We start from the raw sequence: 22,623 nt of genomic DNA on the forward strand, positions 1-22,623 counted from the left end.
TCACAGACTCAGGAGGCCTGGTATTGATATCATTGTACGTTGCTATCTCAGTTCGAACAATTTGGTGATGTGTCAGTTACTTAAGTAAAAGCAAATTACTGCAGGATGCTGGAATCTGAAACAAAAACAGAAAATGCTGGACAATCTCAGCAATTCTGAGGACACAGCAGTTCTGACGAAGAGTCATCCAGACTCAAAACGTTGGCTCTATTCTCTCTCCACAGATGCTGTCAGACCTGCTGAGATTTTCCAGCACTTTTTTTTGTTTTTGAGATAATTATTACTGTGGGTTTATGGTCTTTCCCTGATAATTCCTGTCCCAGTAAGATTTCCCATCACAGTGCTATCTTGGCCAATGGTATAAGTATCATTGGCTCAGTAAACCAAAGCAACTCTTCAAGATTAGGAGAGAGCCCTGATTCATTATTCCATACTTTGTCTCTCATCTTTCTTTCTAGAACCAATAGCATTCATCACGAATGATCCGCAATCAATAATAGGAAAAATCTAATGTCAGACATTCACATGTTTTAAAATGAACAGAATAAGAGCATCAGAATTAGAAGCAGGAATAGGCCATTTGGCCTACTCTACTATTCAATAAGGTCATGGCCAATCTGATTTGTGGCCTTAACTCCACATTCCTGCCCGCCCCCAATAACTTTCAACCCTGTTGTAGATCAAAATTCAGTTTAATTCAACGTTGAATACTTTCAATGACCCAGCCTCCAGTGCTGTCTGGAGTAAAGAATTCCAAGGATTAAAGACCCTCAGAAGATCTCAGCTTATTTAGGAGATCCTTGTTTTGAACCTCCTGGTTCTAGACTCCCCAAGAGGGAAACCATCCTCTGGACATCTATTTTGTCAAGCACCTTGAGAATTCTCTATGTTTCAATAAGATCACCCCCATTCTGCCAAACTGCAATGAGCATAGGTCCGATCTGCACAAAGTAACTCATTTATCCCAGGAATCTGCCCATGGGAACATTGGCTGGACCAACTCCAATATCCCTCAAGGAGCTCACCACTGTACATAGTAGTGGATGCAGTTTCACGAATGCTTTATACAGTTACATATAATTTCCCTACTTTTGTACTCCATTCCCTTTGCAATAAAAGGCAGCATTCCATTTGCATTCTGAAGGAGAGGTGATGGCCTAGTGGTATTATTGCTAGAATATTAATCCAAAAACTCAGCTAATGTTTTGGGGACATGGGTTCGAATCCCGCCACAGCAGATGATGGAATTTGAATTCAATAAAAAAAAAATCTGGAATTAAGAATGTACTGTTGACGAGGAAACCATTGTTGGGTGTCAGAAAAACCCATCTGGTTCACCAATGCCCTTTAGAGATGGAAATCCGCCACCCTCACCTGGTCTGGCCCACGTGACACAGTAATGTGATTGACTCTTAATTGCCCTCTGAAATGGCCTAGCAAACCACTCAGGTCAAGGGCAATTAGGGATGGGCACTAAATGCTGGCCAGCCAGATACACTCATGTCCCATGATTGAATAAAACAATTACTTGCTGTACCTGCCTCCTAACTGCATGATTCATTTACGGGGACTCTGTAACAGACCTGTCTGTAACGTTTTGCAGTCTGTCTACATTTTTTAAATTCATTGACGAGATGTCGGTGTCACTGCCTGCCCTAGTTGTCCTTTGAGAAGGTGATGGTGAGCTGCCTTCTTGAACTGTTGCAGTCCCTGAGGTATAGGTACACCCAAAATGTTGATAGGAAGAGAGCTCCAGGATTTTGGCCCAGCGACAGTGAAACGACAATATATTTCCAAGTCAGGCTGGTGAGTGACATGGAGATGAACCTCTAGGTGGCAGTATTCCCAGACATCTCTAGACCATCTAAGCGGTAGCAATCATGAGTTTAGAAGGTGCTGCCAAAGGAACACTGGTGAATTCTTGTGGTGTATCTTGTTCATCAGTGGTGGAGGCATTGAGTGTTTGTGGAAAGCTTGCCAATCAAGTGGGCTGCTTTGTCCTGGGTGGTGTCATGCTTCTAGAGCGTTGTTGGAGCTGCACTCATCCTGGCAAATAGACAGTATTCCATCACACTCCTGACTTGTGCCTTGTAGATGTTGGACCAGACTTGGGGGGCAGTCAGGAGGTGAGTTACTCACCACAGGATACCTGACCTTTGACCGGCTCTGTGGCTAGTCCAGTTCAGCTTCTAAACAATATTCTGTATATTGTATTCTTCCTGCCAAAGTGAAAACCCCACATTTTCCCCACATTATTCTCTTTCTTGGGTGGCACAGCGGTTAGCACTGCTGCCTCACAGGGCCAGGGACCCAGGTTTGATTCCTGGCTTGGGTCACTGTCTGTGTGGAGTTTGCACATTCTCTCCACGTCTGCACGGGTTTCCACCCAATGTCCGAAAGACATGCTGGTTAGGGGCATTGGCCGTGCTAAATTTTCCCTCAGTGTACCCGAACAGGAATGTGGCAACTAGGCGAATTTCACAGTGACTTCACTGCAGTATTAAAGTAAGCCTTCTGTGACACTAATAAATAAACTTAACTTAAGCATGCTATTTTTGTGCCTACTCACTTAATCTACCCATATCTCTTATTAGAGCTTTCACATCCTTTTACTTGATCCACAGAAATAGATCATAGAATCCAAAAGTGCCAAAGGAGGCCATTCAGCCCATTGAATCTGCACTGACCACAATCCTACCTAGGCCCTATCCCCATTACTCCTAATCCCCTGACACTTAGGGCCAATTCAGTATTGCCAATTCACCTAACCCAACCATCTTTGGGCTGTGGAAGGAAACCTGGAAGGTGGCATGGTGGCACAGCGGTTAACACTGCTGTTTCACAGTGCTGGGAATCCAAGTTCGATTCCCGGCTTGAGTCACTATCTGTGTGGAGCTTGCACGTTCTCCCTGCGTCGGCTTGGGTTTCCTCGGGGTGTTCCGGATTCCTCCCACATTCTGGGAGACATGCGGGTTAGATGTATTGACCAAAATGGGCGCCGGAGCGTGGCGACTAGGGGAATTTCACAGTAACTTCATTGCAGTGTTAATATAAGCCTTATTTGTGACTAATAAATTTAAACTTTTAAACCCATGCAGACATGGGGAGAATGTGCAAACTCCGTGCAGACAGTCACCCAAGCCAGGAATCGAACCCGGATCCCTGGCAGCAGTGCTAACTATTGTGCCACCGTGCTGCCCATTTAATACCTCTGCCCATTTTGAAATTACATTTGAGTTACTAATAAAGAGTAACTGAACGCCAAAAAAAAATTAGTGGCCAACAGGCATTATATATGGAAAGAAACACATAAACCTGTTGCAAATCAGATATTCTGAAAATACTTCCACCTTCTCTCTGCTCAATTCAGTTTCTCTGGTCCTTGCACACTCCAGCTGTGAGACCAGATAAGCGGGCAACTGATTGACATGCCCACCATCATGTGCCAGTATTGCCCTGACCATGGCAGATACATGAACAGCCCAGGGGCAAACTGAATTCCCTCAAAGACATTTGCCCCATCATACACACAAAACCACAAGTTAGCACCCACATACAACTCATTGGATTTTTTGTATTAGATTTTATGTTGCAATTAACCTTTTCCATAACTCAGATTCTACAGTAATCTGGTAAATCCAGGATCGTTATAATTTCTTTTCTCAACTTAAGTCCCTTCAATGTGGAGAAGTCAACTCTTCCCTTGTTCTTCAGGAGGATCCTTCACTGATCTCCTCCAGCACCTTCCTATATGATGTCAGCCACTAAGAGGTGCGTCCGAGAACAATGGACTAAATAACCTGCCGAATTGCATTCTAAATTCAACTGTACACATTTGCCTTTGATTGCAGCAATGCTTCAGAGATCAGTGACGCTGCAGCATGGAGAAATCAGACACCCGAATATCATTAGAAGGCGCTAGACAAAAGGCAATATTGCACTGCTTTGCAAGTGACACAAATTTGCCAGGCCCAGCCAAGTACGGTTTTACTGACAATATTTACACAACTCTGATTGTCAAACCCGTGTTAAACATTTAATTCTTTGGTGTCAACTTGAACAGAACTACAGTCCTTGACCTGAAATATTATTGTTCATTTAACTTGAACAATGAACCCTTGTTCACAATTCCTTCTATTAAGCGCTATTTGCAGTTTATTAATTAAACACAAGCAGATTTCATGAACTGATCAAATATTTACCTGAAACATGGAAACGAGAAAGAGAAGGCCATTCGAGCCTGCTCCACCATTCAATAGAGTCCTTGATCTCAATGCCATATCCCCAAGCTTTCTCCTCATGGCTTTCTCCCCGTACTCCTTGATGTCATTAAAATCTAAAAAAAATCATCAATCTCTTTCTTAAATACATTCAGCGACTTGGCTTCCACGGCCGTCTGAGGTAGAGAATTCTACAGGTTCACTGCCCTTTGAGTGAAGACATTGTTCCTCACCTCAGTTCTAAATGGTTTACCTGTTCCCCATGACATGGTTCTAGATACCCCAGCCAGCGAAATCATCCTCTTTGCGTCTGGCCCTGTTAGAACGCAGGTGCAATCGGCGATTGAACAAACTTTTAATAAAAGGAGAATCTTTCTACCTTGAAAGGATTAGGAGCTGCAATCCACTCAGAGGAGCGCATCCAAAATAGACAAAGAGACACAAGTGATTTCACTAGCTGAGGTCCTTTCATCTATATTTGGACATGTTTAATTTAAGCCTGGTAGCTGCAGTGTACATCCCCAGACAGAACCCCAGTACGTCAAAACGTTGGTTCTTCTGTGCTAGAGAGCACGGCACAATCTGGCTTAAACTTTAATTGCTCCCAGAAGTTCAACTTCAAAATGTTTAGGCAGCATCAGTCTTGTCTAAACATTTGAATTAATTGCAGGTGGCTTCAAAGTGTCCAGGGAATTAAAGAGAAGATTGCATTGAGGTTACACTGAGGCAGTGTCAGCCACAATTACTGCATGACTGGTTCATCATCTTACCAGAAGCCAGTCTCACTTTGCATTTGCACACAGTCGGTAAAGAGTAGAAACTACATTAAATGCAAACCAAAGTTGAGCTAATGCCTTTTAAAATTCTTAATTCCCGAGAAATGGCCATTGCTGGCAAGAGATTTGCTCCAGTTAAATGTTGAGAAAAGCAAAGCCATGGTCTCTGGTCCCTGCCACAAGCTCTGTTCCTCATCCCTCAACCCCATCTTCCTCCCTGGTCATTGTCCAATGTGGCATTGAAATGTGTTTCTGACCATTTCTTTAAATATAACTCATTCGTGGGAGATGGGCATCACTGGCTGGCAGCATTTATTGTCCATCACTAGCTGCCCGAGGGCAGTTGAGAGTTAACCACATTGCTGTGGCTCTGGAGTCACATGTTGGTCAGACCAGGTAAGGATGGCAGATTTCCTTCCCTAAGGGATTAATTAGTGAACGAGATGGGTTTTTCTGACAATCGACCATGGTTTTATGGTCATCAGTAGATTCTTATTTCCAGATGTATTTTATTGAATTCACATTCCATCACCTACCAGGGTGGAACATGAGCTGAGCTTCTGGGTTCACAGTCTAACAATAATATCACTAGACCACTGCCTCCCCATCTGCAAAACCGCTGACTTTGTTGAGGGCTTAGCTGTTGGTAAATATTGAGTTGTTCAAACCTCAGAAGGGAAGCAACTACCTTCAACTGTATTTTACTATTTATATCGTATGAGGAGAGGTTTGAAACCATGAGAATGGTGTCCTCAACTCTGTGATGACTTTACAAAAGTAACTGCTTAAGAAACAGAAACAACTTAAGAAGCGCACTTAATTAAGACAATAGTTTTACACGGTATTACTTCAAACAATTCCATAGAATCTCAACTTAGTTAGCTCCGAAGCGAGTTATCTCCAAACTGTTCCAACGCATCTTTTAGGTTTTAAGATCCATAACAATCTACTAACTGATACCACACAAGGCTTTTGTCTTTCTTGGGATTGCTTCTGAAGTAAACCAGTAGCTTGCTTTTCTAATCAGGCTTCCTTGCCACACTTCACTTGTGGGGAGTTAAAGAGCTATTCCTGCTTAGCTGAGATCTAGAAAAGCAGCTCCTGCATAGGTTTCAATAACTACCACCAAAGTCTTGCTCATCCCACTTTCTAGCACTTGTCCCATATCCTTCAACGTTATGATGTCTCATGTACTCATGCAAATACTTTCTAATGGTTGCAAAGTTTCCGCCCTCCATTACCTTCCCAGGCAGTGCATTCCAGATTCCCACCACCCTCCGAGTGAAAAAGATTTTTCTCAAGTCCTCTCTGAATCTCGTGTTCCTTACTTAAACCTTTGCCTCCTCATGATTTACTCCTCAACCAAGGGGGACAGCTGCTTCCTATCCATCCTGTCCATTCATCTCAATCTTAAACACTGCAATCATGTCCCCCCTCAGCCTTCTCTGCTCTATAGAAAACAATCCAAGCCTATCCAATCTCTCCTTATAGCTCAAATGCTCCATCCCAGGCAACATTCTGGTAAATCTCCTCTGCACCCTCTCCAGTGCAATCCCATTCTTCCTATAGTGAGGTGACCAGAACTGCACACCATACTCCAGTTGTGGTCTAAACAACTTTCTGTACAGTGCCGGCGTTACCTCCTTGTCCTTATACTTTATGCCACGACTGATAAAACCAAATGTCCCTTATACCTTTGCATGGTGCATCCTTATTGACGAAAGCAAGAGGGGAAAAAAAAGGGAACAAAGGCTAAACTTTCAATTCACTTTTAACTTTTCCACCAGAGAGGACAATTCCAGAGATTTGGGAGGCATGGGGCAGCCTGCTGGATATCTGACCTCATAGGGCAGCTAAAATGGAAATTGCTGACTTGAACAGGAGTTGGGCAGTCAAAGAACTATCTGCTGAATAGATATCTTTCCCAGTCCTGGATAACAATCGCCAAACACTCCCCAGTGTCATTGAAGACTTCTGGATCAGGTGGAGTTCGACCCAGTGGCAGACAAAATCCAATTTTAAGGCAAAGTTCAATCCCCACTTAACAGAGACAAGGTGATTCCAACTCGATTGTCTCAGAGTCCAATGGAGCTGCTTCATAATTGGAAGGAAACTGGAATTCCCAATTCGAAGGAAAAAAAATTGAAACATAAGGATGTGCTCCAGATTGAAATTCACTAGCAGCAACTAATTCCCAACAATTGTTTCTGCAGTATCGTTCCGAAGAAGATAACTTGAATGATTTAAAATTTGGAAGAAAGCAGAAATTGCCACATAGGCAGCTATTTAGATTGAAAAGTCTTTTGAGAGTACTTTATCCTGAACCAAGTGCTAGACAAAAACCTCAATTAGCAATGGGTTAATGAATATTGGCACTTGGGGCTAATTTTAATCCTGCCCATTAAATTCAGCGGTCAAAGTGGAAGACTTCTTACCTCATCAAGTCCCACTGCCTTCTCTGGGTCGCAGAGGGCTAGACATTATCCTCCCAAACACTTACTGTGGAGGCCAAGGTAAAGTGTGTCCTTTGATCAGATACATGGTTTTTTTAAGCCTCCAACTCAGTATTGAGCAACCACCAAGGTTTATTCTAGAAAGGCTGGCATCTTCCTCCAGCTGGTCTCTTGAAACTCAAATTCCAACACCTGCTGGCCTTGTGGGCTGTCAGAACTGTGTGGCATTTAAATTTTACTCAATACCAAAGATCCAGTTAATTATTTATTCATTGTGTCCTCGAAAAGCCATTTTAAAACTCTTGCTGTAGATGGCTTTAACAAAGGCAAATCCAAAGCAACATCAGGATGGGGGTGGGGAAAATTTAGAAGTGTCGAATTCACATAAAAACTGGAGTAAATCATGTTGGTTGTTTCTTTGTGCACTGCAGAGAGCACCAGTATGAAGCAGACCAAAAAATCAGGGGCCGGGGCCTATTCCTGCCAAGAGGCTGGTGGCATGGTGCTAAGCAGACCATTGTGCATGCGCCAATCTCCCCCCTCCCCACCCCCACCATTCCCAGCAGCAGGAACACCCCCACCCCACTGATTGTCCCCCAGAGGCCCCACACCTGATGGGCAGTGCCAAGATGTCCCTGGGTATTGTTACTTTGCTCCTTGGGCAGTGTTAAAGGGCCCAGGTTGGCTCTGCCCAGGGGACAATCACCCAGCCCACCACCCCCGCCTGCTTCCCCTGCCGCCCAACCCTCTGGGAGCCTGGATTGCTGCCCCCTCCCCACCCCGTTCACTCCAGCGGGGTCAGGGCACCAGCTCCCTGTTAGAGAGCTACATATAGTAAACCCCGCTGGAATTAAATATACTGTCTGGGAGGGATGCCCCACCGCCCCTCCCCGTATGTTTTAGAGATGACGACACTTCACTTCTTATTGCCAAAGTTAAATTTAAAACAAAAGGAGACCTGGGCAACTATCACAACTTTGGTTGGAACAAATCGCTTCTTGGATACCTGGCCCTGGGCCTGCGCAGTCCAACCCCTGTCTTGTGGTTCACTCACAGGCAACAGCAAAGTTCTGTCACATTCTTCTCTGCACCTATTTTCACAGACACTGGATTCTATAATCCTTGAGGGTTAAACTGGTTGCCGGCAGCATCCAAACATCCAGCAGCTCCTTTCCAGAATTCCAGGTGGCGATATAAGCTTTGAATGCAGCCTGTCTGCCACAGGGCGATGAGACCATTGTAGGCCGGTTTCATTTGCTTTCTGCTGGTTGGCAACAAACTGCAAAGGTTCAATGTAAAATCTGATGGGAGCTCTCATCAGATAAGTCCAATAAACATCTTTCATTTGATTTATTCATATGACATGTATTAGCATACAGTGAAAAGTATTGTTTCTTGCACGCTATACAGATAAAGCATACTGTTTGTAGGGAAAGAAAGGAGAGATTGCAGAATGTAGCATTACAATCCTAGCTAAGGTGTAGGGAAAGATCAACTTAATGCGAGTTATTCAAAAATCTGATGGCAGCAGGGAAGAGGCTGTTCTCGAGTTGGTTGGTACATGATCTCAGATTTTTGTATCTTTTTCCCGACAGGTGGTGGTGGAAGAGAGAATGTCGGGGAGGATAGGGTCCTTGATTATGCTGGCTGCTTTTCTGAGGCAGTGGGAAGTGTAGACAGAGTCAATGGATGGGAGGCTGGTTTGCTGGATTTTGTTCATGACCCTTTGTTATTTCTTGCAGTCTTGGACAGAGCAGGAGCCATACCAAAGAACACTTTCTATGGTACATCTGCAAAAGTTGGAGAGAGTCGTAGCTGACATGCCAAATTTCCTGAGCGCAATATCTAAATTTCAAATCGGTTACTAACCAATGTAAAACACTATAGCCATCACAGCCAAATACACTGGTAATGAGAAATGTGTTAAAAGCTCCATTTCAGCTAATAAAGCTGTAACCAGGCTTAGCGAATGTTTGATTTCAATCCAATAATCTCCACTCTAATTGAACAAAATCCACTCAAACTTGCATACGGACCTGGGCAGATGCCATTGCCAAGCTGGTACCAATGGAGCGAAAGAGAGGGGCATAAAATGAGACGGAAGAAAAATGTTCTCTCAATAAAGACTGCCTCTTTCACGCAAGGCATAAACCAGCCCACTCCTCACTTTAAAAGGACCGACTCCATCAGGGTAAGAATACTGCAGACCCTTACAGAAGAGCTCAAGAATGAACATTCGGACAGGGGACAGAATTCTTCCATTTTGAGCCAAAGTCCAGTGGTGGGCAGCCCTGCCAGTGGCTGTCCTGCCAACCAGAATGGGATGGCAGGATCCCACGCCAGATTCTGCACTTGGAAGTTCATTAATTGTACACGGTGAGTCCCCCTCTGACCCTCCTGGCAAGCCGGCAGCCGATCCATCTGCCCGTCCTCAGCTAAAGGGTTCAAAGCCACATTTAGTCACCAGTTCAGCACACTCATCATTCTCTCCAGCCCACCTGCCTTCACCAGGCCAGGCAGGACCATCCGCAACCCAGAGGGAAAAAGCTAGCAGCCTTCAGAAGGAATATGTTCCTCAATCCATTTCCTCACCCCCCACTGAACTGAACCCACCATGCCCCATTTGGACCTCTACTCATCGCATCGAGTCTTCATCCATCCCTTCCAGTAAACAATGTGCCATCTGTTTGGCCTCCCCTTGTTTGTGAGCTTTTCATGCAGCTCTGTCAGTGTTCGTGTTCAACTTCCCTCCCCACACTCTTCGCTGTGCCTTCCCTTGTTAGTCTTCTTCACCCACTTCCTTGCCCCTCTGCCTGCCATCCTGCACCCTCGGCCTTCTCCTGTGGCCAGGAGGCCAACAGCCTGAGCAACCAGGCCTAATGGGAATTAAGACAAGCCAAGTTGAACCAATAGAAGTCAAGGCAAGCTCTGACACGTCCTGTGAGGTATAGCCTGAGGCATTGGACTCTCACCAAATGGGGACAACTTATGGTTGCTTGCCAGATACATTGGCACTGCATTCCATTTATGGAGGGGCTCCATGTGCTCTGTGCACCTGGAGATACACATCCACAGGTACTCCTGACATCTTCCATATTTGCATTCTGTAATCCCATTGACTGGCTGCCAGGGAATTTTCTGGAAATGCACCAAAAGGAGGCCAAGGGAATCCTAAAAACCCTGTCAACAAAGACTTGCTGTTGGCACCGAGACGCAGCAAGAATCCAGCAAAGAATCAGCAAAGTCCTAGAACAACTTTTGTAAGGTCCAAGATCAAGTTCAGGATGCAGTGAGGACCCAAGACCAAGATTTATATCTGCTGGAGCGATTCAAACTCATGGGTAGTATTCAGGTCTCAGATAATTAAAGCTAGAGTCATTTCATTTTAACTTAAAGACTTTCTGTTTAAGAATCGAAGATTTGCATTGAATGAAGGCATTAAGTTTGGTGCCAAAAGTATTGTAATAAAGACAGGCTCTATTTGAGTATAATTGCCAGTCTACTGTCTTTTGTTTGGTACACACGAAAGGGCATCTTGGTAAAGATATTTATAATACACTAGTCAAGTGTCCTCCCAGACAACACCCCCCCCCCACTTCCAAATTTCTCCACTTGTCTTCATCAGGACATCACCATTCACCCACCTACTGAAAGATTAATGTGGAGAGCAGAGAAAGCAGTAGACACCTTGTTTCTTATTTTGCACCTTCCCAAACCGATCCTCAGAAACACAATGATACATCTGCTTCATATGATCAATGTTGTATGTCACTCAAACATCGAGTGGTTAAACTTTGATAGATATAGACACAATTGGTTAATAATTTCAGCTGTGTCCAACAAAAGAAACAGATGTCTTATCTTAAATCATAGCTTTGGCTTATCTTTCATTCCGACTCTTGGCCCAACAGGCCCAGACAGCGTGCCCTGGGCTTGGGGGGGAACGTATGCAAAATTATGCCTTCCCATGGGATGCAAGTGGAACAAGAAAATAAGCTGTTATCTTGAAGGCGAATAAATTCCTCAACAGTTTACAGACACAAAGGACACTTATAAAGACCAAAGCTGTCAGCTGCTGACAATTTGATTTGCTCGGGGCAATAAACAACTCATCAAATCCTCACAATCGCAGGCCGTGCAGTGACGCTGGCTTTGCCTTCTGTACGGTGCGTGCCGGATGCCAGCAGTAACTATATGCCCACCTGTTTGGCAAGTGCCAGGGAGGCACAAGGATCAGGAATGCCAGGGGTGAACTGGCACCGTAAACAACTCACAAAAACAAACATTCAGCATTCTGCACGGCATGGAAACTTCTGCATTAAAAAAAAGGTCAAACGGCGTTGACCAGAGCTTGCTGTGATACGTAAATGCAAGTTGCGAAAGCTCTGCAGATACAAGATTTTTCTTATTTTATATCCGCAGCTCAGCATCAAATCGAGAGGTGGAGATGCAGAGAGCCTCAAGTCGTACACTTTGGGTCCCAGCCAGCACATTATTCAATGACATTTGGAAGGGTACTTTGCTACACTCGGGAGAGACTGCATTGCAGAGGCAAATACACACACCCCTTTCACTTTAAGCCTCCACTTTGTGGAGGCGCTTTATTAATGATAAAGATCTATATTCCGGTCCATTGTTGGCTGAACAGTAAACAGATTTAAGCAAACAGCATTCTATTGTTGTCCATCACTGAATAAAGCTGCACATTTCAAATGAAAACCTTAGGCGCCGGCAGAGGCAGCTTTACATTGTGCTTTGAAATGAGATCCTGAGGAGCGCTCAGCATTGTTACAACACAGTGGCATGTACAATTGGCTTGGATTGGAAACTCACAGGTTCAGCTTTCTGTTCATAGATTTCAATAGATTAAAAAGACAGCAGGTCCACGTATTCCTGGGCTAATCTAGCAACGAAGCCAAGGGTCTTACGAAATGCACCATAGCCTGCAACTGCCCTAATGCCAAAGTTTAATAATCATTTTTAATCCCCAGTTGCATGTCCCTCCGTGGTCTCACCCCTCCCCACCTCGATAAGCACTTACAACCCTCCAACCCATTATTATCTACGAGCTTCTCCGGCTTCTTGCAGCTTTTTCCCCTGCAAAAGTGTTTTTCTTTTGAAGTTAATTTTTTTTTGACATCCATTGCCCCAGCATCAGCAGCTAGTTCCTCAGTTAAAAAGTTTATTTATTAGTATCACATGTAGGCTTACATTAACATTGCAATGATGTTTCTGTGACTATCCCCTAGTCACCACACTCCATTGCCCAGTTGGGGTACACGGAGGGGAGATTTAGCACGGCCAACGCACCAGCATATCTTTCGGACTGTGGGAGGAAACCGGAGCACCCGTAGGAAACCCACGCAGACACGGGGAGAATGCGCAGACTCCGCACAGACAGTGATCCGAGCCGGGAATCGAACCCTGCTCCCTGGTGCTGTGAGGTAGCAGTGCTAACCACTGTGCTACCCATCAAGTGTGCAAATTTCAAAGAAAACAGTGAAAACCATTTTTTAGACCATTTTTAAACTTGGAAATAATTAAAGAATTTTTTTTGAAGACTGCAACAGGTTAACAAATTCCAGTCAAATGCATTGTCAAACAAAAACCCAACTGCAACCTTCTGCACTTAACCAGGATATCACCTCTCTGATAAGGTAACCCCTTCAATTCATTTGGTAAATCTGAAGCAATAGACACCATGTTCTTTAATTAGATTTAGGGACAGACTTGAACACAGGAAGACCACCATGATGCAAGACCTGGAGCCCCTTTCTTCTCATGTGATGTTTGAGCCCACAGCAAAGGAAAATTAAATCATCTGCTTGGTTCAGAAGCATGGAGGAAGTTAAATGGAAAGTCTACAAAATCACCAGTCCTGCAGAGATATAAAATTTTGAAATGATTCTCGCTCCCTCCTTGAGCAAAGGCCTTAACGTTGACTAGTCTCCCATCTCATGGAATTATTTTCACATTTAAATAGGATCGAAAAACTGTAATCTCAGCCTCTCAACTCCTTTCTGGCTACTGCCAGCAGTTGAGAGTAATTGGTCCACTGAGTTCTGTTCAGAATAATACCTTCTCTCCAGCTGTCTTTAACAATTGCTCCAGATTCCCCTCCAGTACCTCTGTACTCTCACATCCATCAGAATTTAATAGAACTGATGCAAAATGTATGTCCCTTTTCGCTGCCATGCCATCACTCTCCACAAAGAGTCTCCTTCCTTCACCCGAGTGTCCGACACTCTAACTTTTATCTTCTGTCTTCCGGAAATGTATGATGTGTTCAGCTGATATTCTTCCCTTCCTGAATGTTTTATGACCTTCTGGCTCTTGGTCAGACAGTTCCGATGAAATGGAAAAGGATTCGGAACATTAACTCTGCCTTCTCTTTTTACAGATGCTGCCAGACCTGCTGAGCTTTTCCAGCCACGCTTTGTGTTCATTTCAGATACCAGCATCCGCAGTATTTTGCTCATTTCTTTCCTTCCTTGCTGGCCTAGGAACACCAGCACTTCTCAATTCATCCCATAACAGCTCTGATTGCTATCTTTACCCACTCCAATCAATTTTGGGAATGTCAAAATTTCCCAATATCATTGCCCAGGGGTTTTTATTAAAAAAATCTTCCCAACTGTTTGCACACCTTTCCCCTCTCTCTCTATTTTACAAGTTTCTTTCTTCTAAACAATCTGTCTTACAACAAAGTACATTCTCAAATTCCATCACTGTGTTGGATCATTTACCAATGGTGCCATCTTCCCATCTCATGAGCTTTTAAATCCCTCCAGAAAATTTGCTAACTAGGAATATTAATTTTCCAGTTTTATCCGAACTGGAGCCTTAGTTTCCATTATAGCTACTGGATTGAGCCATCTCGGTTATTAATGCTTGCATTTTCTACTGGACATGGTAAATGTGAGGGGTTTCGGGGATAGGGCAGGGTGATGGGCCGGGGTAAGGTGCTCTGTCAGAGAACTGGTACAGACTCGATGGGCTGAAAGGTCTCCTTCTGCACTGTAGAGATTCTATGAATCTGTGTATTCACACAGATACCTCAATACTGGCCCCAGGTTTTTGTTTATGGGATATGGGTGATGCTGCCTTGCTCAGCATTTATTGCCTACTCCTTGTTGCCTTCCAGAAGGTGGTGCTGAGCTACCTTCTTGCATCTCTGAATTCCATGTGGTGCAGGTACACCCTCAGTCTTTTGAAGAGGGCATTCCAGGATTTTGACCCAGCAACAGCAAAGGAACAGCGATATATTTCCAAGACAGCATGGTGAGTGATTTGGAGGGGAAACTCCAGGTGCTGTATTTCCAGGCATAGAATCACAGAAACCCTACAGTGCAGAAAGAGGCCCTTCGGCCCACCAAGTCTGCACCGACCACAATCCCACCTAGGCCCTACCCCCACATCCACGCTAATCCCTCTAACCTACACATCTCAGGACACTAAGGGGCAATTTTAGCATGGCCAATCAACCTAACCCATACATCTTTGGACTGTGGGTGGAAACCAGAGCACCCAGAGGAAACCCACGCAGACATGAGGAGAATGTGCAAACTCCATGCAGTGACCCAAGCCGGGGATTGAACCCAGGTCCCTGGAGCTGTGAAACAGCAGTGCTAACCACTGTGCCACCCTCTGTTGCCTTTGTCCTTCTAGTTGGTAGTGGTCATGGGTTTGGAAGGTGCTGCCTAAGGAAGCACTTTGGAGGGCTGAAGGGCCTGTTCCTGTGCTGTACTTTTTTTAAATTTTGGAGACTCGGTGAGTTCCTGCAGTACATCTTGTAGATGGTACACACTGTTCTTCAGTGATAGAGGGATTGAATGTTTGTGGATCAAGTGGGCTGCTTTGTCCTGAATGGTGTTGAGCATCTTGAGTGTTGTTGGAGCTGCACCCATCTAGGCAAGTGGAGAGTATTCCATTACACTCCTGACTTGTACCTTACAGAATACCGAGGTGCCAAAATACAGTGGATGTGGAGAGGATGTTTCCACTACTGAGAGAGACTGGAATTCAAGGGCACAACCTCAGCGTGAAGGGACGTTCCTTTAAAACAGAGATGAGGAGGAATTTCTTCAGCCAGAGAGAGTGGTGAATCTGTGGAACTCATTGCGACAGAAGGGTGTGGAGGCCAGATCACTGAGTGTCTTTAAGACAGAGATAGGTAGGTTCTTAATTAATAAGGGGATCAAGGTTTACAGAGAGAAGGCAGGAGAATGGGGATGTGAATCGTATCAGCCATGGTTGAATGGCAGAGCTGACTTGACGGGCCAAATGGTCAAATCCTGCTCCTATATCTTATGGTCTTGTGGATGGGCTCTAGGAAGTCGGGAGATGATATTTTTCCCCTGCAAAAGTGTTTTTCTTTTGAAGTTAATTTTTTTGACATCCATTGCTCCTATTATATGCTCTCCCCATGTAGTTTCAAACCTTTGCCAACCTGCTCCATCACATCAGTTTAAAATCTTTCCAGTGTTTTATTTACCCTTTCCACCCGTTCAAAGCTACCTTTTCAGTTCATCCCTTTAGTGCTACCTTCCCTTGTTCCAGAAGCTGCTCCAATGTGCCAAGTATATGAATACTTATCGATTGCATTGTCATAGAGTCACAGAGCATGGAACCAGACCCTTCAGCCCTATCTGTTCATGCCATCCTTTTTTTTAAAACTGCTAAGCTATTCCCAATTGCCTGTGTTTGGTCCATATCCCTCTACATCCATCTTACCATATAACTGTCTAAACATTTTTAAAAAGACAAAATTGTACCCACTTCTACTACCACCTCTGGCAGCTTGTTCCAGATAATCACCATCCTGTGTGAAAAAAATGCCCCTCTGCACCCTTTTGTATCTCTCTCCTCTCACCTTAAACCTATGCCCTCTAGTTTTAGGCTCCCCTACCTTTGGGAAAAGATATTGACTGATTTAACTGTTCTATGCCTCTTATTATTTTATAGACCTCTAAGAACACCTGAAATCTCCAACAGTCCAGAGAAAAAAGTCCCAGTCTATCTAGCCTCTTCTTATAACTCAAACCATCAAGTCTTGATAACATCCTGGTAAATCTTTTCTGCACTCTTTCTAGTTTAATAATATCCTTTCTATAATAGGGTGACCAGAACTGTACACAGTATCCCAAGTGTGGCCTCACCAATGTCTTATACAACTTCAACAAGATGTCCCAACTCCTGTATTCAATGTTCTGACTGACGAAACCAAGCATGTTGAATGTCTTCTCACCACTCTGTCCACCTGTAGCTCCATTTTCAAGGAGCTGTGAATCTGTACCCCTAGATCTCTTTGTTCTGTAACTCTCCCCAGTGCCCTACCATTAACTGAGTAAGTCCTGCCCTGGTTCAATTGACCAAAATGTGTCATTTCACATTTATCTGAGTTAAACTCCATCTACCATTCATCAGCCCACTGGCCCAATTGATCAAGATCCCACTGCAATCCTAGCAAACCTTCTTCATTGTCCACTATGCCACTAATCTTGGTGTCATCTGCAAACTTATGAACTGTGCCCCCTATATTCTCATCTAAATCATTAATATAAGTGACAACTAACAGTGGACCCAGTACCGATCCCTGGGCACGCCGCCGGTCACAGGCCTCCAGTTTGAAAAACAACCACCCTTTGTCTTCTGTCATCAAGTCAATTTTGTATCCATTTGGCTACTCACCCTCGATCCCATGAGATTTAACCTTATGCAACAACCTACCATGTGGTACCTTGTCAAAGGCATTGCTAAAATCCACATAGACAACATCAACTGCACTGCCCTCATCTACCTTCTTTGTTGCCCCTTAAAAAAACTCAATTAAATTTATGAGACATGATTTTCCATTCACAAAGCCATGCTGACTATCCCTAATCAGTCCTTGTGTGTCTAAATGCTTGTAGATCCTGTCTCTCAAAATACCTTCTAACAACTTACCAATTACATATGTAAGGCTCAGTGGCCTGCAGTTCCTAGGCTTTTCCCTGCAGCCCTTTCTAAACAAAGGCACAACATTTGCCACTCTCCAATCTTCAGCTACCTTACCTGTGACTATCGATGATTCAAATATTTCTGCTAACGCTATAGCCATGGGTTAACCTTCCCAATGAACTCGACTCAATGAGTAACACTCTCATTCCTGAGACAAGAGGTTATGGTGTCAAATACCACCCCGGACTTCACAGAATCCCTACAGTGCAGAAGGAGGCCAATCAGTCCATTGAGTCTGCACTGACTATCATCCCACCCAGGCTCTATTCCCGTAACCCCACACATTTACCGTTAATCCCCGATACTTGGGTCAGTTTAGCACGGCCAATCAACCTAACCCCCGCACACACATCTTTGGACTGTAGGAACACTGGAAGAAACCCATGCAGACACGGGGAGAAGGTGCAAACTCCACCTAAACAGTGACCTGAGGCCAGAATTGAACCTGGGTCCCTGGTGCCGTGAGACAGCAGTGCTAACCACAGTGTCACCTGAATGAAATTCAGTGCTGCAGAGGTGGTGCTGTCTTTCAGATGAGATATTGAACTGAGGGTCCTGTCTGTTCCATTCCAGGGCCTGTTCGGGGTCAGTTTCCCACATCCAACATCATGTCAGAACTAAAATAGTCATTACCTTATTGCTGTTTGTGGGAGCTTGCTGTGCACAAATTGGTCACAGCATTGCCTGCACTACGATATTTCAAAAGACCTAAAAGGGCTGTCAAGCATTTTGGGATGCCCTGGGGTTGTGAATGGTGCCATATAAATGCAGCTCTTCTTTTCCTTCCTCTCTTTAACCTGTCCAGTATGGGGCACAGGGAGCAACCGCTGGACTAATGCAGAACTTACTTTCAGGGTCATCCAGATTCAAAACATTGGCTCTAATCTCTCTTCACAGCTGCAGTCAGACACATTGAGATTTTCCAGCATTTTCTGTTTTTCTTTCAGTTTCCAGCATCCACAGTATTTTGCTTTCCTTTACAACCAGTTGCTCAAGTCCTGATATTTCTCCAGGATCTCGAGCCTCATTCGATGGAAAGTCACTGGTTTCATTCTATGAGCTCTCTCTGATAATCCCATCAGTCCCATCTCCTAGTTGGCAGAGTGAAGTTTATTTACTTACTAATGTCACAAGTAAGCTTAGATTAACATTGCAACGAAGTTACTGTGAACATCCCCCAGTCCCCACACTGGTGCCCGTTTGGGTACATTGAGGAAGAATTTAGTATGGCCAATGCGCCGAACTAGCACGTCTTTCGGACTGTGGGAGGAAACCCACGCAGACATTGGGAGGATGTGCACACTCCACACAGACAGTAACCCAAGTAGAGAATCGAACCCAGATTCCTGGTGCTGAGAGGCAGCAGTGCCACCATGCCACATCTATTTATCCGATTGAAATTGACATTAATTTTGGATCTTGACAAAGGGCTGAATTATTAGGTCCCAGTAGGCATCAAGCACAAGCAAGCGAGTGCAAGACTTCACACCATTAACCAACGTGCCAGTTTTTTTGGCACCATGCTGCCTCGGGTCATTTTCCTGGAAGTGGGATGTGAGATAGCAAGTGGCTGGTGGCCAAATGAGCTTGTTGGCCTGTTAAGGTCCATCGCAGAAGGCCCACTGGAATTTGTCATCAGCCTCCAGATCCTCCAAAGTGCTAACCACTGTATCACCACGCTACCCGTGAAGATGCAGTGAGTGATGAAGTGACTGCATCAACTACATGAGCACAAGAATTTAAGGGTAGGGTTGGGAGGTAACTTCCACACTGCTTTAGGGCTGGACAAGCAGACTGTGGATCAAAATCCCTATAGAAAAGCCCACTGTATCCACACACAGGTTTGCTGTCTGATTGTCCCCAGGATGGTTAAGACAAATAGAATCATTCAACAAATAACAAAAGCATCTGTGAAAACCAGGCTTGTAAAGGCTTTAAACGGGACAAAAGATCTTCAAGTGAGATATTACAACAATTTTACACAAAGTAACCCCTCCAGACCAATCATCCCACAGCAGCTGAATGGCAACAATCTTTGCCTGATTTACAGCTCCTACAGTATAATTCTGTATGATTATGATGTTTTCTTTTTCCAATTCCGTTGGGCCGGCAGCCCACAAGACTGCTCAAGACACCTGCATTTAGTCACATCCTTTTCAAACCTGCCCAATAATTAAAATTCTTCAACCAAAAGTATCTTAATTCCCCACTTCCTTTGACTTGGGCTTTTTCAAACTGGATTCGGTGAACACACGCACACAAAACTGACACAATGGAAAGTTACTGAAGGTAAGGCATGAATGAAGGCAGCAACTGTTAAATATTTACATCAAGAACATTCTACGGACATAAATACATGTCAGCAAGTTTCTAGCGCATGAAGTAGAACTGAAATTAGCAGGGTCATTCAAGGTGCATTTCGCACCCTGTGATCGGAAAACAAACGGGCTGGCAAGGGGAAAGAATTTCCATTCATCAACTTACTGCGTCAATCCCACCCTCCTCATTTTTAAAGACTGAACAGCAGTGTGTGTATTACTGCGTCCCTCTGAATGAAAGTGGGTCAAGTGGACTTCCTCTTTGGTAATCATCTTAATCTCACCTTCTGGCTCAGGCCAGGAATAAATTAGGGAAAAAAAAACCAGTTTGGGACAGTAATCCTGGGGGCGATTCTCCCCCAAAAATTCAAAGTGTTGAATTCGCAAAAAAGACTGGAGTAAATCACGCTGTTTCATTTCAGTGGCAGTTTCAAAATGTTTCTCCCACACTGCGCACTGCCGAGTGCACTAGTCACTCCAGAAATTAGTGGCGGGGCTTATTCCCAACTGAGAGGCCAGCAACATATCACTGAGTGGACCACTGCGCATGCGCTGATCTGTCACAGCAGAGATAGTCGCAGGCACAGTGGTCCCCCCACTGCCAGCCTCCTGATTGCAGGCCAGCTCAATCGCTGGTCTTAGCGATAGCATTTAAGTAGTATTTATTACGGTATTAACAGTACTTACAGTATTACAGGAGCTGCATTCATTAGGCAGCCGATTTCCAGCAGTGAGCTGACAATGCCAGGAGTAGTGCTCAGGCCCCGATGCCCAGCGCAAATCGGGCACTGCTAAAATTCTCCCAGCCCATTGTGCTAAAATAAAATCAGCACAGCGGGATAGGACAATCACCCCTCACCCACTATTTCCCAGTTTTTACTGGTGTCCCATTTTAAGGATTGCAAGACCAGTATTTTTATTTCCCAACTTTTAACTGGTGTTCCATTTTAAGGTACGCAAGACCAGTATTCGTATTTCCCAGTTTTTACTGGTGTTCCACTTTACGGTACCCAGGGCCAGTATTTTTATTCCCAAGTTTTTACCGACGTCCCATTTTAACGTATGCAAAACCAGTTCAGACCAGCATTCTTATTTCCCAGATTTTACCTTCTGGATGGCCCGATTCGGAAACCCTTGCAATGCTCCCCAAAGCACGCTTCAATGTACACTGTTCTGGATGGTAGGCAACATTCATCAAACCCATATTGTAACTGGCTTAAGGTAAAAAAAAAAGTCGTCGTCATATTTTGAAATGGTAGGAACACCATTCAAACAATCGTGATTTGGAGCTGAAAGGGAGCCTTTGGTGTAAACTCCTTTCTTTCAAAGCCATCACTCACTTCTGGCTATTTACAGTTCCCTACCTGCTAATCACAAGCTTCATACAATTACTAATTATATGATGCCAATACTTCCTGCTTAATAACTACTTTCATTCTGGCATTCAGCAACTAACTTTCATTTTGCTGGTTGGCATGTGGCCTACACTATCAAGTTCCAGAGATGCGCTACAACTGAACTCATTTCTATTCCTCCTCATACGTTATCTTGCTTTATTGGTTTGGTCTCCATATCTTTGTGGAATTGTTCGTGTGCCAGATGTTCTGAATCTTCCCCTTCCGCACCCACCCACCCACCCTGTAAATGATTCCTCCCTTGCTCTGAAGACATGGGACTCCTTCTGGCTGACAGCTCCACATGCAGCAGTATTTCATCCAACTAACGCTCGCTACATACCAGCCCAAGCATCGAGTTATTCACCAAAAACAGCATCACAGCCAATACTGCACCTGCTCTCAGCAGGCATCCATCCACACTCTCATTTTCTGGTTGGAGGCACATGACAGCAAGGAGGAGCAGGAACCTTGGCCAATTCTCCTCTCTGCTAACCTACAGGTGCTGTGGTTAATTTGAACAGCAGAAAATTCTTGCCTATGTTGAGATCAACAAACCAGAGGCTGAATTTGGGATGAGAAGGTAAAATGCTGGAAAATCTCAGCAGGTCTGGCAGCATCTGTGAGAGAAAAGAGCTGATGTTTCAAGTCCAGATGACCCTTTGTCAAAGCTTGACAAAGGGTTATCTGGACACGAAATGTGCCAAAGCTTGACAAAGGGTTATCTGGACACGAAATGTCAGTTCTTTTCTCTCCTTACAGATGCTGCCAGACCTGCTGAGATTTTCCAGCATTTTCCCTTTCGGTTTCAGATTCCAGCATTTGCAGTAATTTGCTTTTATCAACTGAATTTGGGATCTTCTTGAAGTTTATTTATTAATGTCACAAGTACATATCTCTTACTCTCCAAATTAAGAATCTAGCGTCAAATGTCATTTGTGGAAGAGAGTATCAAACTTAAGTTAAGCTTTTAAAGTTTATTTATTAGAGTCACAAATAGGCTTTTTTAACAATGCAATGAAGCTACTGTGAAAATACCCTAGTCGCCACAGTCCAGCGCCTGTTCGGGTACACTGAGGGAGAATTTAGCTTGGCCGATGCACCTAACCAGTGGATTGTGGGAAGAACCCATGCAGACACGGGGAGAATGTGTAGACTCCGCACAGACAGTGACACAAGCTGGAAATTGAACCTGGCTCTCTGGTGCTATGGGGCAGCAGTGCTAACCACCGTGCCACCACAATTCAAACAACAGAACTCCTGCCTGTGTTGAAATCAGATAACCGGGCAAAACCAGAGACTGAATTTGGGATCTTCTTTTCATCACATCTCAGCACTGAGCTGGAAAGGCAAAGCGAAACATTTTCAATAGCGAGGCGAGCATTGGCACCTACCTGGAATATCTGCTTGAGTGAAAAAAGGGCTCTCCTCAACTCCCGGCCACAAGAATTGTAGAGTTTTTC

General features: G+C 44.4%; 1 protein-coding gene across 12 annotated transcripts in view; it reads right to left on the reverse strand.

The window, feature by feature from the left end:
* Positions 1-22,623, reverse strand: part of fhod3b (formin homology 2 domain containing 3b) — a 560,180-nt gene that overhangs the window by 278,390 nt on the left and 259,167 nt on the right. For all 12 annotated transcript variants that reach the window (XM_080202871.1, XM_080202833.1, XM_080202860.1 and 9 more), the window contains exon 4: positions 22,555-22,622. In XM_080202871.1, the coding sequence (XP_080058997.1) occupies positions 22,555-22,622 (68 nt within the window). The remainder of the gene's footprint in view (positions 1-22,554; position 22,623) is intronic.

This window comes from Carcharhinus amblyrhynchos, chromosome 2 (assembly GCF_965287045.1).
Source record: "Carcharhinus amblyrhynchos chromosome 2, sCarAmb.v2.hapA, whole genome shotgun sequence".
NCBI classification, from domain to species: Eukaryota; Metazoa; Chordata; class Chondrichthyes; order Carcharhiniformes; family Carcharhinidae; genus Carcharhinus; species Carcharhinus amblyrhynchos.